This window comes from Octodon degus, unplaced genomic scaffold, assembly GCF_000260255.1.
Source record: "Octodon degus isolate 3935 unplaced genomic scaffold, OctDeg1.0 scaffold00011, whole genome shotgun sequence".
Taxonomy (NCBI): Eukaryota; Metazoa; Chordata; class Mammalia; order Rodentia; family Octodontidae; genus Octodon; species Octodon degus.
In genome coordinates, this window is record NW_004524587.1 from 25277648 (window position 1) to 25290741 (window position 13094).

General features: G+C 53.4%; 1 protein-coding gene across 2 annotated transcripts in view; it reads left to right on the forward strand.

Annotated features, from left to right (window-relative positions):
• Positions 1–9732, forward strand: part of Slc38a7 (solute carrier family 38 member 7) — a 13413-nt gene extending 3681 nt beyond the window's left edge. For both annotated transcript variants that reach the window (XM_023709389.1, XM_004625919.2), the window contains 10 exons: positions 558–945; positions 1550–1748; positions 1936–2080; positions 2928–3026; positions 3704–3761; positions 3958–4072; positions 5083–5230; positions 5716–5915; positions 6495–6549; positions 9206–9732. In XM_023709389.1, the coding sequence (XP_023565157.1) occupies positions 676–945; positions 1550–1748; positions 1936–2080; positions 2928–3026; positions 3704–3761; positions 3958–4072; positions 5083–5230; positions 5716–5915; positions 6495–6549; positions 9206–9308 (1392 nt within the window). In that variant the 5' untranslated portion in view covers positions 558–675 and the 3' untranslated portion in view covers positions 9309–9732. The remainder of the gene's footprint in view (positions 1–557; positions 946–1549; positions 1749–1935; positions 2081–2927; positions 3027–3703; positions 3762–3957; positions 4073–5082; positions 5231–5715; positions 5916–6494; positions 6550–9205) is intronic.
• Positions 9733–13094: the final 3362 nt, after the last annotated feature.

Below are 13094 nucleotides of genomic sequence, written 5' to 3' on the forward strand. Positions count from 1 at the left end.
TTTTTTTTTTTACAGTACCGGGGATTGAACTCAGGACCTTGCACTTGTCAGATGCCAGGCAAGCACTTACTCTACTGAGCTATTTCCCCAGCCCCCTTTTGCTTTTTAAAATATTTTTTTAATCTTTATTTATTTGATACAGGATCTCACTACACAGGCCAGACTCATAGTGATCCTTCTGTCTCAGCCTCCCCAACACTAGGATTAAAGGCTTGCACCACCACACCTGGTTTCAATGGCTGGCTCAGCATGCCTGAAGTTCCAGGGCCCACTGGAGATACAGTACCAGAGATCAAACTTGGGTCCTTGGGCTTGCCAGAAAGGAACTTAGACCACTGAACTATCTCCCCAGCCCCTATTTTTTTGAGACAGGCTCTTACCAAGTGTCCCAGGTGGGGCTTGACCAGGCAGTCTTCCTGCCTCAGCTTTCCAGAGTGGGGATTTTAGGGGTACAGACACTCACCTGGCTACCATAGGATTTTTCCAGAATTGTTTTATCTTCCTGGGCCCCAGCCCTATATCAAGATAACAAAAGTATTAACCTTTATCCCATCTAGGATGAAAAGAGTCTTCGTAAAATAACAGGCCCAAACAGACAAGTGTTCCCCCTGCCACCCCTGGGATGTGGTCTTGAGGCGGAGCCCCCAGCTCTGGCAGGAAGAGGCTGTCCATGTCATGGCACAAGTCAGCATCAACAGTGACTTCAGCGAGTGGGGCAGCAGCACGGATGCTGGGGAGCGGGCCCGTCTGCTGCAGAGTCCATGTGTGGACACAGCCCCCAAGAGTGAGGGCTACGCCTCTCCTGGGGACCCTGACAGAGGCACCACCTCCACTCTTGGGGCCATCTTCATCGTGGTCAATGCCTGCCTGGGCGCAGGGCTGCTCAACTTCCCAGCAGCCTTCAGCACTGCCGGGGGCGTGGCGGCCGGCGTCATGCTGCAGATGGTGAGTGCCTGGCTCACAGCAGAGGTACGCTGTGTATGGGCTGTCGGCTCCACCAGAGAGCTCTGGATCAGGTGGAGTCAGCATCCAACCCCCTGTGTCACACGTGGCAGACATTCCCAGCCTGTTCAGCGCCCCTTAGTATGAGCCCAGGAGAGGTCCCCATCAAAGAGACATGAACATCAATGCAAATATAATTTTCTAGGCATTACATGGATTGTATGGTCTGTTTTTTTCTTTTAAATACAGACCCTTTCTTACAGAACTGCTGGACTATTTACTGATGAGATGGCAAGATAGTTGGCATTGGCTTCAGAGAGGAGAGGGAAATAAGAGGCAACAGGATTAACCATCAATCAGTCAATTTTGAAGCTGAGTAATGGCACATGGGTGTCCACTATACTGTACTCTCTCCTCTTGCATGAGAAATAGTTCTTTAAAGACTTTGTGTGTTTAAAGAAAAGCACAGCTTGGCCACATCTGTCTGTTAAAATTGTCTTGCAAGATGAGACCCATTTGCCTGACTCATGCTGGGCGCTGGCCCGGGCACTGCCAAGCATGGCTGCCAGGCCGTCACCACACTGTCCTCTTCTGTCCTTGCCTGCAGGCTATGCTAGTGTTCATCATCAGTGGCCTCGTCATCCTGGCTTACTGCTCCCAAGCCAGCAACGAGAGGACCTACCAGGAGGTGGTGTGGGCCGTGTGTGGCAAGCTGACAGGCGTGCTGTGTGAGGTGGCCATTGCTGTCTACACCTTTGGCACCTGCATCGCCTTCCTCATCATCATTGGGGACCAGCAGGACAAGAGTGAGGTTTTCCCCAATACACTGACTCCAGCCCCCGCCATCCCTGGGAATCCTGGGGTGGAGGGAACAGCTGTCACTTACCTGGCCTTCATCTGGAAACCCTCCCTCCAGGCTCCTGGGGCCCAGCGGAGTGGAGGGCCACGCCCTGTGGGGGCCCGCATGACATCCCCTCTTTCCTCCCAATGCAGTTATAGCAGTGATGGCAAAGGAGCCCGAGGGGGCCTTCAGCAGCCCCTGGTACACAGACCGCAAGTTCACCATCAGCCTCACCGCCTTCCTCTTCATCCTGCCCCTGTCCATCCCCAGGGAGATTGGCTTCCAGAAATATGCCAGGTTCGCAGGCCCCACTCCAGCCTGGGCCACACTGAGGCTGTAATCGCAGGCAGCTGGAGACCCAAGGGCTGCTGGGAGCTCTTCTCTGTGACCCCTCACCTGCTGAGAGAGCAGGATTGGGCAGTACGGGGTGAACCAGGGCTCGCAGGATGTCAGGCTTAAGGCCTCCCTTTACTGCCCCCATCAGGGAAGACAGCAGCCATTGGCATCAGTGAGAGGTTCTGTTCCAAAGGTCCTTGTCAAGGAAGAGACTGCTGGTGCCAGCCTGCTAGCCTGGGACTTGGTTTTCCCTGAGAGGTGGGATTTGTGATCCTTTGAGATCATCCGCCTGCCAGTATCTTCCATGCAGCTTAACCTGAAGCAGGACCAGCTTCTTGACATAGTATCCAAAAGACTACAAGCTGTATGCTGTCTTCTAGTTTGTAGAGGAAAGGGTCACACTCAGCAGTCTCCATAGTCCCTGAAAAGTTCACAGTCTGGTCTTTGTATTCAGGCCTTTTACTTCAGCAGATCCTAGTTCTAGGCCTGGCCCAGAGGAAGGGCCACAGGCAGGCCAGAGCTTGGAACCTCTGATTGAAGTTGGGCTTGGAGCCCAGATCTCTGAGCTATGGAGTTTAATTTCACATTTTCCAATGACCAGAAATGCCGGTCAGGTCCCCCGTGGCTGTCCAGCCCCTTCCTAGCTGCAGCAGGTCTTCTGAAGCTGACTTCCCAGGCATCTCTTGAGTCCTCAGTGTTCATTGGACATGTGTGCTCCTTGGAGCTCAGGATGGGGCACCCTGGGGATGCAGTCAGACAGGGGATAGCTGGAGCCAGTGAGGAGGAAGTCAGCTTCTCCTTTCTACAGTTTCCTGAGCGTCGTGGGCACCTGGTACGTCACTGCCATCATTATCATCAAATACATCTGGCCAGATAAAGAGATGACCCCAGGGGACATCCTCACCAGGTGGGTGAGAGGCCCTGGGAAACAGGAGGTGCTGGGTCAGGCATCGAATGCCTCGTGGCCAAATCCTCCCGAAGCTTGTTAGGTCATCAGGCTGGCTTGTAGGTTACTGCAGGAAGGTGGCAAGGGGGTTGGTCTCTTACTATGGGGAAGTGTGAGAGCCAGAAGCAGGAGACTGCCACCGGCATCCGAGAAGTGAGCCAATGCAGGACAGGGCACTGAGCTGTGGAGACGGGTGGGATGCAGCTGCCCGCTTTTCCCACTTGTGTGTATCTTGTTTTGTTTTGTTTGGGTCAGGGTCTTGCTGTGTGGTTCAACATGACCTTGAACTCACTATGTATGCCTTGAACTCAAAGTGATCCTCCTACCTCAGATTCAAGTTATGGGCATATGCCACCAAGCTTGAATCACTTTTTTTTTTTTTTTTTTAAACAGAGCCTATCAGAAAGACAAAGGCCCCAGTCCATGAGCTAGAAATTCAGGATCTTGCTCCCCAAAGGCCCTCTAGATCCTCGTTTGCTATATTGAGGAAATATCTCCTCTCTCTAGTCCTAGACTTACTATGTATTCAGTGTAGAATGCTGGTTGCTAGAGACCATCGTGGGATGAATAAGGAGCACAGGTGTATTTGCTGGTTCTGAGAGGTTCACAGGCGACACACCTTTGTACTTTGTCCACAGGCCAGAATCCTGGATGGCTGTGTTCAATGCCATGCCCACCATCTGCTTTGGATTTCAGGTGCCAGCTGCAAGGTCCCTGCTCTCCCTTTGGCTCACCCCACCCTGGGATAGAATTCATGTTATAAGCAGAATGCGGGAGTCCTGGGAAGAAGGATAAGATGGGTCCCCAGGGCTTCCCCTTGTCCCCAAGCTACCTCCCTCTGGAAACGTAGTGAGGCCACTTTCCTACCATGACCATGAACTTCACCCGACAGTGCCACGTGAGCAGTGTGCCCGTCTTCAACAGCATGCGGCAGCCTGAGGTGAAGACCTGGGGCGGGGTAGTGACGGCAGCCATGGTCATAGCCCTGGCTGTCTACATGGGTACAGGTGAGTGCTCCCTTCCACGGCCCCCTCAAGCCCTTGGGCCCACCTCTCCTGGGGACAGCTCTGCATTCCCAACCATCTGTAGACATCAGTTTGAACTTAGGCTGTGGGGCCACCTCTGACAGAACCAGAGAGGTGTGTCTGCCCCTTGATCCATCAGTTCTGAATCTGTGCTCGGGCAATGCCAAGAGCTGTCCTCAGTGTGAGGACACCAGGGAGACGGGTGGACCTTTTCCTGGCCTGTGAGAGTGCCAGCCTCATTGAAGACAGCTGTACTAGAAAGAAAGCGTAACAGCAATAACTTCTAGGCAGGGGCAGGCGCTGACCTGACAGTGAAGCTGGAAGGCTGGGTGGGACTCGGTAGAGTGGCTTTCACAAAAGGCTACTCTAAAGAGGCAGCTGCACTGGGGAAGGTGGAGGAGGATGACAAAGCCAGAAGAATGTCACAAGCTGGAGAGGAGTGGCACAGACAAGGAACTGCAAAATGCCAAGCTTCTGGGGCAGGAACAGAAAGGAGACCTGTAGCTGGAGTACAGGGAGTTGGGGGCAGGCGGCAGGGAGCCCAGGCAGGTGATGGCAGGAGCTGGCTGCAGTTGGGATCCTGAAGCATGTTACATGGGGACCTGGCTGGGGAAAAGGGCTCTGGCGTAGTGGTGGATGGGCAAGGCAGGGTATCCGAGAATTAAGAAGCAGACATCTGATCAGAGACCTGAAAGACAAGATGGCAGCAGGAAACTCTGAGCAGATCTGTTAGTGTAGAAGTTGTGAGACAGCAGGGTGCCGGCCAAGTTCAAATTCACAGAGGCAGCGGTGCAAGGTTCTGGCAAGGGCACATCTGAGAAGGCACAGGTGGGTGCTGCTCCCAGCTCGATGCCCCCTGAGGCTCAGCGCAAGCATCCAGAGCTGCTTGGCATCTTCTGTGCTGATGTTGCATAAAGCAGGAATTGGCTGTCACCATGCCTGCCCGCCCCTTCCCAGGGTGCCATGACCGGGCCCCCATGTCCTACCCATAGGCATCTGTGGCTTCCTGACTTTTGGAGCTGCTGTGGACCCCGACGTGCTCCTGTCCTATCCCTCGGAGGACATTGCTGTGGCTGTCGCCCGAGCCTTCATCATCCTGAGTGTGCTCACCTCCTACCCCATCCTGCACTTCTGTGGACGGTGAGGCCCCTCCCCACCCACGCACAGCCCCCGTAAGCCCTTCAGCCTGGCCTTTGGCCTTCTGTGAACCCACTGGAAAGAAGCCAATGCCCACAGAAAAGAGTCCATGCCTAGCATGGCAGCCACCAACCCCCAGCTGGGTCTGAAGGGTACTTCTGTCCTGAGCAATCTAAGTCCTGCAAGAGTCTGGGGTCCACATCCTTTCCTGAGGCATCACATGGTCTCCTGGCCTCTTGGAAACCCAAGCCAGTTCCTTTAGAAGTGGACTAACGGTGCTGGTTCCCTTGAGATGAAGCAGAGCCCTGTGCCTTCACCGTCTCATCCGGCCCCCCAGCAACCAAGGCAAGGTGTTATTAGACCCCTGTTGCAGAAGAGGAACCTGAGGTTCTGGCTCCGGGTCTGCCCTGTGTGGGGTCTGGCAGCTATGAGAGCGAGATGGAGGGTCTTATTCGACCTCCCTCCCTGAGCCCCTCCTCTTGTGGCAGGGCCGTGGTCGAGGGCCTGTGGCTGCGCTACCAGGGCCTGGCAGTGGAGGAGGACGTGGGCCGGGAGCGGCGGCGGCGCGTGTTGCAGACGCTGGTGTGGTTTCTGCTCACCCTGCTGCTGGCACTCTTCATCCCTGACATCGGCAGGGTCATTGCCGTCATCGGAGGCCTGGCTGCCTGCTTCATCTTTGTCTTCCCAGGTGCCCTTATAGCAGGGACCCCCCAAGACCCCCAGCCTCCACTCCCCACTGGCTCTAAACCTACCCAGGAACATAGCTTCCTGCACTGCACCCTCAGCAATAGATAGGTACTGGGTTCCACCTGGTGCAGCCCCAAGGGAAAGGGGACTAGTGGAGATGCCCTGACACAGAAGTCAGGAGACCCAACCCTAAGACACAAGTCACTGAGACCCTCAGGACATGCACTGTCCTGTCTGCCATGCGTTTACCCATACTCGTTCCTTCTATCCAGGAGGCCTCTTTGAAAGCCCCTCCCACTTGGCTAGGACCAAGGGAGCCACATGAGCTCAGGAGTGCACTGAGAGGGGCCCCAGGATGTGCTGTCCCTTCTGCTCAGAACCTTGTGTGCAGTCACAGGGTGCTGGCCAGATGTTGACCTGTGCAGGAGAGCAGAGGCCTGGTCTCCAGCTTGGCGTAGAGTATGGAGGACTCTCTCTGTAGGAGTAACCTGGGCCTTTCTCTACCACTACCACAGCCTCTTAGTGGGGCAGGGCTGGGCAGAGGGAGCCCTACAAACCCAAGGCTGTCCTTCTCTTCTAGGGCTGTGCCTCATTCAAGCCAAGCTCTCTGAGATGGAGGAGGTAAAACCAGCCAGGTAAAGCAGGGCCAGTGCGGAAGGGCCTTATCGGGAGGAGGGGCATTGGGAGACTGGAGGGGACCTTAAGAACAGGTGGGAGTTAAGAGACTTGTGAACCTAGTGGGCATGGAGGTGCACACCTGTAATCCCAGCCTTCTAGGAGGCTGAGGCAAGAAGTTCACAACAAATTCAAGCCCAACCTGGGCCACTTAATGACTTAGCAATGCTCTATCTCAAAGAATTGAAAAGGGCCTGGAATGCATCTCAGTGCAAGGGTGCAGGACTCAATCCCTTAGCACTGAAAAAAAAAAAAAAAATCACAAAACTTGGAGTGACACATGCCTATAATCCCAGCTTCCCAAAGGCCAAGGCATAAGGGTTGCAATTTCAAGCCCAGCCTGTATCAAAAAGAGCACAGGGGATATGAATGGCTCAATCCCCAATATTGGAGGAAAAACTAATGAGTCCCAAGTCATGTTCATTTTACTTTGCACGTGACTTCCAGGCAGGACAAGAGTCCCAGCAACAGTCAGTGGCAATGCCCTGTCCCCTATACCTCCTCCTGTGCTGTATACAATAGCTGCTTTTTGTTTTGTTTTGTTTTATAGTTTTATTTTTTTTTAAACATTTATTTATTGTGTGTGTGTGTATGTGTGTGGCCAGCTCAGTCCACCATGGGGTGGGGCGGGCTGGCATGTGGTGCTGGGGGATTGAACCGCGGTCCCTGTGCTTTGCCAAGCTTGTTCCAAGTAGGTGCTTTAGACCACTGAGCCATCTCACCAGCCCCTTTACTTTATTTTTTTATGTATTTAGGACAGGGTCTACAGGGTCTCACTATGTAGATCAGACTCATAGTGATTCTTCCATTTTCAGCTTCTCAAGCACTGGGATTACAGGAACATGCCACTACGCCCAGTTTCAATCACTTTCTCAGCACAGGGCAGGGCAGGCACTGCAGGCTGGTGATCGAACCCCGCCGCTGCGCTCTGCCTAAGCAGGCGCTTTAGTCCACTGACCTGTCTGGCCAACCCTACAATAGCTGTTTCGCTGGGACATGGTAGTGCACGCCTGTAATACCGGCACTGGAAAGACAGGAAAAAAAAGATCACTGTGAGTTCAAGCCCAGCCTGGGCTACACAGTTGAAGGCCAGCCTGTGCTGCATAGCAAGATCCTGTCTCAGAAAACAAAAATAAACCAAGAAAAAGAAAGCAATAGCATTTTAAGTTCCATTAGTCTAGGGGATAAAAAACATCACCCTGCTTTAATAAGCATATTTCCTTGCATAGTAGAGGTTAAAAAAGGTCACATCTTTTAAGAACAATTACTCTGTAATACTTTTTATTAAAAGTAGGGCTGGGTATTTGGCTTAGTGGTAGAATGCTTGTGTAGCAAGCTGGAAGCCCTGGGTTTGGTCCTCGGCACCAAAAACAAATAAACCTCCCCTGAAGAAAACTTAATACATGCCAGGTATGATGGCCCGTGCATGTAATCCCAGTGCTCAGGAAGCCAAGGCAGGGGTATCACTAGTTTGAAGCTAGCCTGAGCTACGTATCAAGTCCTTTCTCAGAAACGAAACAAAACAACATAACACATAAAAAAAGAAACGGGCAAGGGAGATGTCTCAGTGGAATAAGCGCTTCCCTGGCAAGCGTAAGAGTCTGAGTTCAATCCCCGGTTCCACCAAAAAGAAAAAAAAAAAAAGAAACATACCACAGTTATATATAAAGAGGAAAATAGGGGCTGGTGAGATGGCTCAGTGGTCTAAAGCACCTACTTAGAACAAGCTTAGCACAGCACGGGGACCGCGGTTCAATCCCCCAGCACCACATGCCAGCCAGCCATGCCCCCTGGTGGGCTGAGCTGGCCACACAGACACACAGACACACACACACACACACACACACACACACACACACACACACAAATAAAATTTTAAAAAAAGGGACCAGGAAGATGGCTCAGTGGAATAAGTGCTTCCCTGGTAAGCGCAAGGGCTGAGTTCAATCCCCGGTTCCACCAAAAAAAAAAAAAAAAAAAAGAAAATAAACAGTAAGGGGGGGAGGGCAGCATGACAGGCAGCCTGACAGGCAGCCTGACAGGCCTAGGGATTGAAACACCACTCCCCCATCCCACCCCCACCCCCGCCCCCGCCCCTGCACCTGCTTGCAGGTGCTTTAATCTGCTGAGCTATTCGGCCAGCCCCGTTACTGTTTTTGATACCTGTTTGCAGATGTTTGGTTTACTTTTTTTTTCCAGTATTAGGGATTATGCAGGGCCTCACGCATTCTAGGCAAGTGCTAGGCAACCAACTGAGCTACATCCCCGGGCCAGATGTTTGCTTTTTGCTTCTTTTTTTAATGAAATGGGTCACTGCGTGCAGCCTGCTTTTTCCCAAATGTCTTCATGGCAGAAGGTCCGCGTGCTAACCCTGGCATGCTGTGAATGGTCACTTCACCCCATCAGGGCCCAGTCTCCTTGCCTGGCACTGGGGACAATACACCAGGCCTCATGCCCTTTTATAAGAAAGGCCTTGGAAAGTCAGAAGTGCTTTACCAACAGAAACAGTATGAGTAGTTAAAGTGTACGTATGTGTATATGGGTATGCACGTACGCAGGCACGGCTGCAGTCAGCAGCAGGACGACTGATCAGGCCCCTCGTCCTCTCCCATGCAGCTGGTGGGCCTTGGTCAGCTATGGAGTTTTCTTGGTCACTCTGGGAGCCTTCATCTTTGGCCAGACCACAACCAACGCCATCTTTGTGGATCTCCTGGCGTAACCACTGCCTGGCAAGAAGCACATGGCCTCAGCCATTGGACCCAGGAACCTGTCTCTCCGAGCTGCGGGACCACCCCAAATCCAACATCCCTCCAGCTGGTGATGACGTCTGCACATCTCCTCAGGACAGCAGCATCCGGCCCTACACCTGTGGGCTGCTCAGACCCAGCCTCCTTCCGTCGCGGACAATTCCGTGGGTGGTGGCAGAACATCGCGTGTCCTAGAGGGACTTCCATTTCCCAGCTCTCGGTTTCCCCATGCCTGGACCTTAAGGGAGAAGACGGAGTCTCAGGTCAGACAGGGTGGCACATGCCTGAATCCCAGCATTCAGGAGGCTGGGATGAGAGGACCATCACAAGTTCAAGGACAGCTAAGGCTACATAGTGAACAGGGCCAATATGAACTATGTAGCAAGACCCCTTCTCCAAAAAAAAAGCGAGAGAGAGAAAAAAGACCACATCAAAGGGTCTAGCGTCTTCCACCAAACAGCCCGTGCTGCATGCGGGCTATGCTCACCACCCCAGGGCTCGGTGCCTGCTCTAGTCCATCCACACCCATGGCCAGTGGTAGCCAGCAGCCCCTTTCCTGTGGCTAGCTGACATTTGCTAAGTCCTAGGACTCCATCCTGCCTCCTTCCCACACCTGAGAGTCCAGGCTAGGTACCTTGCTCCCTCCTCAGACATCACCAAGTCTAATGTTTACAAATGGTGTAATATAGCTCCTTGGCAGACAGTGCCGCCTGTCTGCCAAGCACAAGGTCTTGAGTTCGATTCCAGGTACCAATAAAAAAAAAAAAGGAAAAAATTTCAAATGGTGCTGGCCCAGCTCTGAAACCAGGGTGCCCGTGCTGTGGTGCTGCGTACTTCTCCGTTGCTTTCCCCATGGGCAGAGGGGAGTCTGCTTTTTCTCAGATTTTCAGAGGCTCCAAGGTGGGTGACTGAGGAGGCTGGGACTCTTTCAGACTCTCCTGGAAGGCTGGGGTGGCCAGAATCCAGGTGCACGTCACACACCGATGTTAGCCATTGCTTCTCTCCCCAGCCAGCCCTGACAGGAAGGATGGCCAAGCGGCCTCAAGAGTGCCCTTCCAAGCTGGATCTGGGCTGCGGCCCTCTTCCTGCACCCCTGTGCTTCAACACTCCATCCCATTTCTCTGTGTAGAGGTTTTTCTTACTTGAGGGTCGGGAAGCCCTCTCCTCAGAGTCCTCAGCTCCCCACTTTATCAGCTCTGTTCTCGGCGGCCACACTGGGTTCAGCACTAGGTTGGGTGCGGAGCTTCACAGCTCTCGCCCGGCTTATGCCTGTGCTATGACCTCTTTGGCTCCTCTCCTGCCCCCACTCACCCTGGTAAATCCCAGGTACAGAATCAGGCTTCCCCAGACCACCCCAGCATTGCCTAGGCCCCTCCTGCCTTCGCTGCAAGAGTGAGCCCCCTCAGCTTGCCCGCAGCTACCCATCAGCCCTAAGAAGTAGCATGGGGTGGGGGTGGAGGTGGGTAAGCAGCCTTTCCTCCCTCCGCCTGGGCCTGGGTCGGGCCAGCACCCTTGAATGCCTTCTCCCAGCCTCCAGCACATCACCAAGCCCTGCAGGACTACAGGAAGGGTGGGTGGGCAGCCCCACAGCCTCCAGCGCTGCGATGGAGGGGCTGCAGTGAGGCAGGGGCGCCCCACAGAAGTGGACTGGACCAGGAAGGAGGAGAGGGAGCCCAGCATCTGGCCTGACCCCAGCCCCTTCCTGCCCTTCCCTGCCCCCTCCCCTCCTCTTTCCATGTGAGTATTTTTTTGTTTCTTTTCCCACACTAAAGAGATGGGAAGTTCAATCCCCGGTTCCGCCAAAAAAGAAAAAGAGGTGGGAAGATGGCTAATAGATGGCTCTGCTGCTGAGCTGTGTCCCGCGTCCGATGCTGGGACAGAGCCCAGGAGTGGCCAGGAGGGAGGAAGGCTAGGTGGAAAGTACAGGTGGCAATCATCAATGACCCCTGTGTGACCCTACGCATGGCACTACCATGCGCCCTTCACCAAGCAGAAGCTGGAGAGCAGCTCTAGACTCCCCTCCTTTCCAAGTCCCCCTGTCCTTCCCTACTGCCTTGGGATGTGACTGTCTCCAGTCCCGCTGCCCCCACCTGACTGCAGCCCTCGCTTTGTCCTTCCTGCGCCTCCATGGCCTCAGACTGGCCTCATGCTGCATGTTCCCACCACCACCTTCTTGGCCGCAAATCTGGAGTACCTAACTCCTGAACACCCAGGGCATTTTTTTCCAAGATGTCTATTGTGTAGCTCCACTGTCCTCACAGCCATTCACTATGCTTAGTGCTAGCAAAGAAAATATTCAGAACAGACCCTGCTGTGCTTCCAGTCTTCCTGGGTGGGGTGGTGACAAGGACACATACACTAGTACCTTATGTAAATCTTGAGAAGGAAAAGGGGGTCCTATGAGGCTGTTAGCTTTCTATTCTTGGAACAAAGTAGTCAAAATAATCAGGAAGGAAAGTCTATTTTGGGTCATGATAGCAGGGCTTTGCATGGCCCTGTCGCCTTGGGCCTGTAGCAATGCAGTGTGCAGTGGTGGGAGCATGTGGAGAGGCCCTTATGGCATCTGAAAATAAGAGGTAGGTAGGGCCAGGATCCCCATAGCTCCTTCAGAGGAACACCTGCAAGACCTCACTTCTTCCAAGTGGGTCCCACCTCTTAAAGCTTCAACACCTTGGCTGGGGTGATGGCTTGGTGGAATAAGTGCTTCCCTGACAAGCGCAAGGACCTGAGTTCAATCCTTGGTTCCGCCAAAAAAAAAAACAAAGTGTTATTGGAGGCCTGCCCCTTAGCTCAGTTCTTTAAGTGGCTGCTTCAACAAAGCAGTCAGGCTCAGGTTGGTGTGGTTCAATCCCCACATTTCAAGCCAGCCAAACCTGCCCTGAAGGCATTCGGAGCAAAAAAAAAAAAAAAAAGCTTCAACACCTTGAGCTCCAAAGCTGGGGACCAAGCCACCAACACATGGGCCTAAGAGGACATTTCCCTTCTAGACTTTCCAGGAAGCAGAGATCACAGCTCTGGCCAAGGTGAGCTCAGAGTAGGAAGGAAACCAGACTCCCCCATTCATACACTGTGCTCACAACATGACACCCACACACGGACGCACTTGGTCAGTGTCTGTCACTCCTCTGGACTGTGAGCTCTGTGGGACCATCCAACAGGCACCTCAGCCCAGGGTGCCACGTAGGAACCAGGAGCTCTGTGGCTGGGAGGATGAGGAAATGAGTGTGCTGAGCTCTCTCTGTGCCAGTGCCTCAGTGTCTCAGCCTCCGCTGGTCCTGGCAAATCCAAAGAAGCCCAGGTGAACAGAGGTAAATGGCCTGTCCAGGGTCAGTCACACGGGCCAATGGAGGGGAGCTGAGAAGCACTCTTACCAGGCACCAATAGCCAAGTGAGCAGAGTGCTCAGCCAACCTGAGGCCTCTGGCCCTGAAGGCAACTGCAGGGAGCTGCCACCCCCACATCGCACCAATGTTGGCCCCTGATCCCCCATGTGTGCTCTTCCAGCTAGTTCAGTTCAGGAAAAGAGCCCGCTGCCTGGTGGCTCTGGAAAGGCTTCACCTCTCCAGGCCTCTCTCTGAAGTGGAAGGGGGATCACAGAACTTACTTGCCTTACAGGGAAAAGGGAATCAATGTTTAAAAAAAAAAAAAAAAAAAAAAGTGCCTGAGGTAAGCACACTTGTAAACTCAGCTATTCAGGAGCCTGAGGCAAGAGGATCTCAGCACAGCAATGTAACAAGACTTGGTCTCAAAATAAGTGTT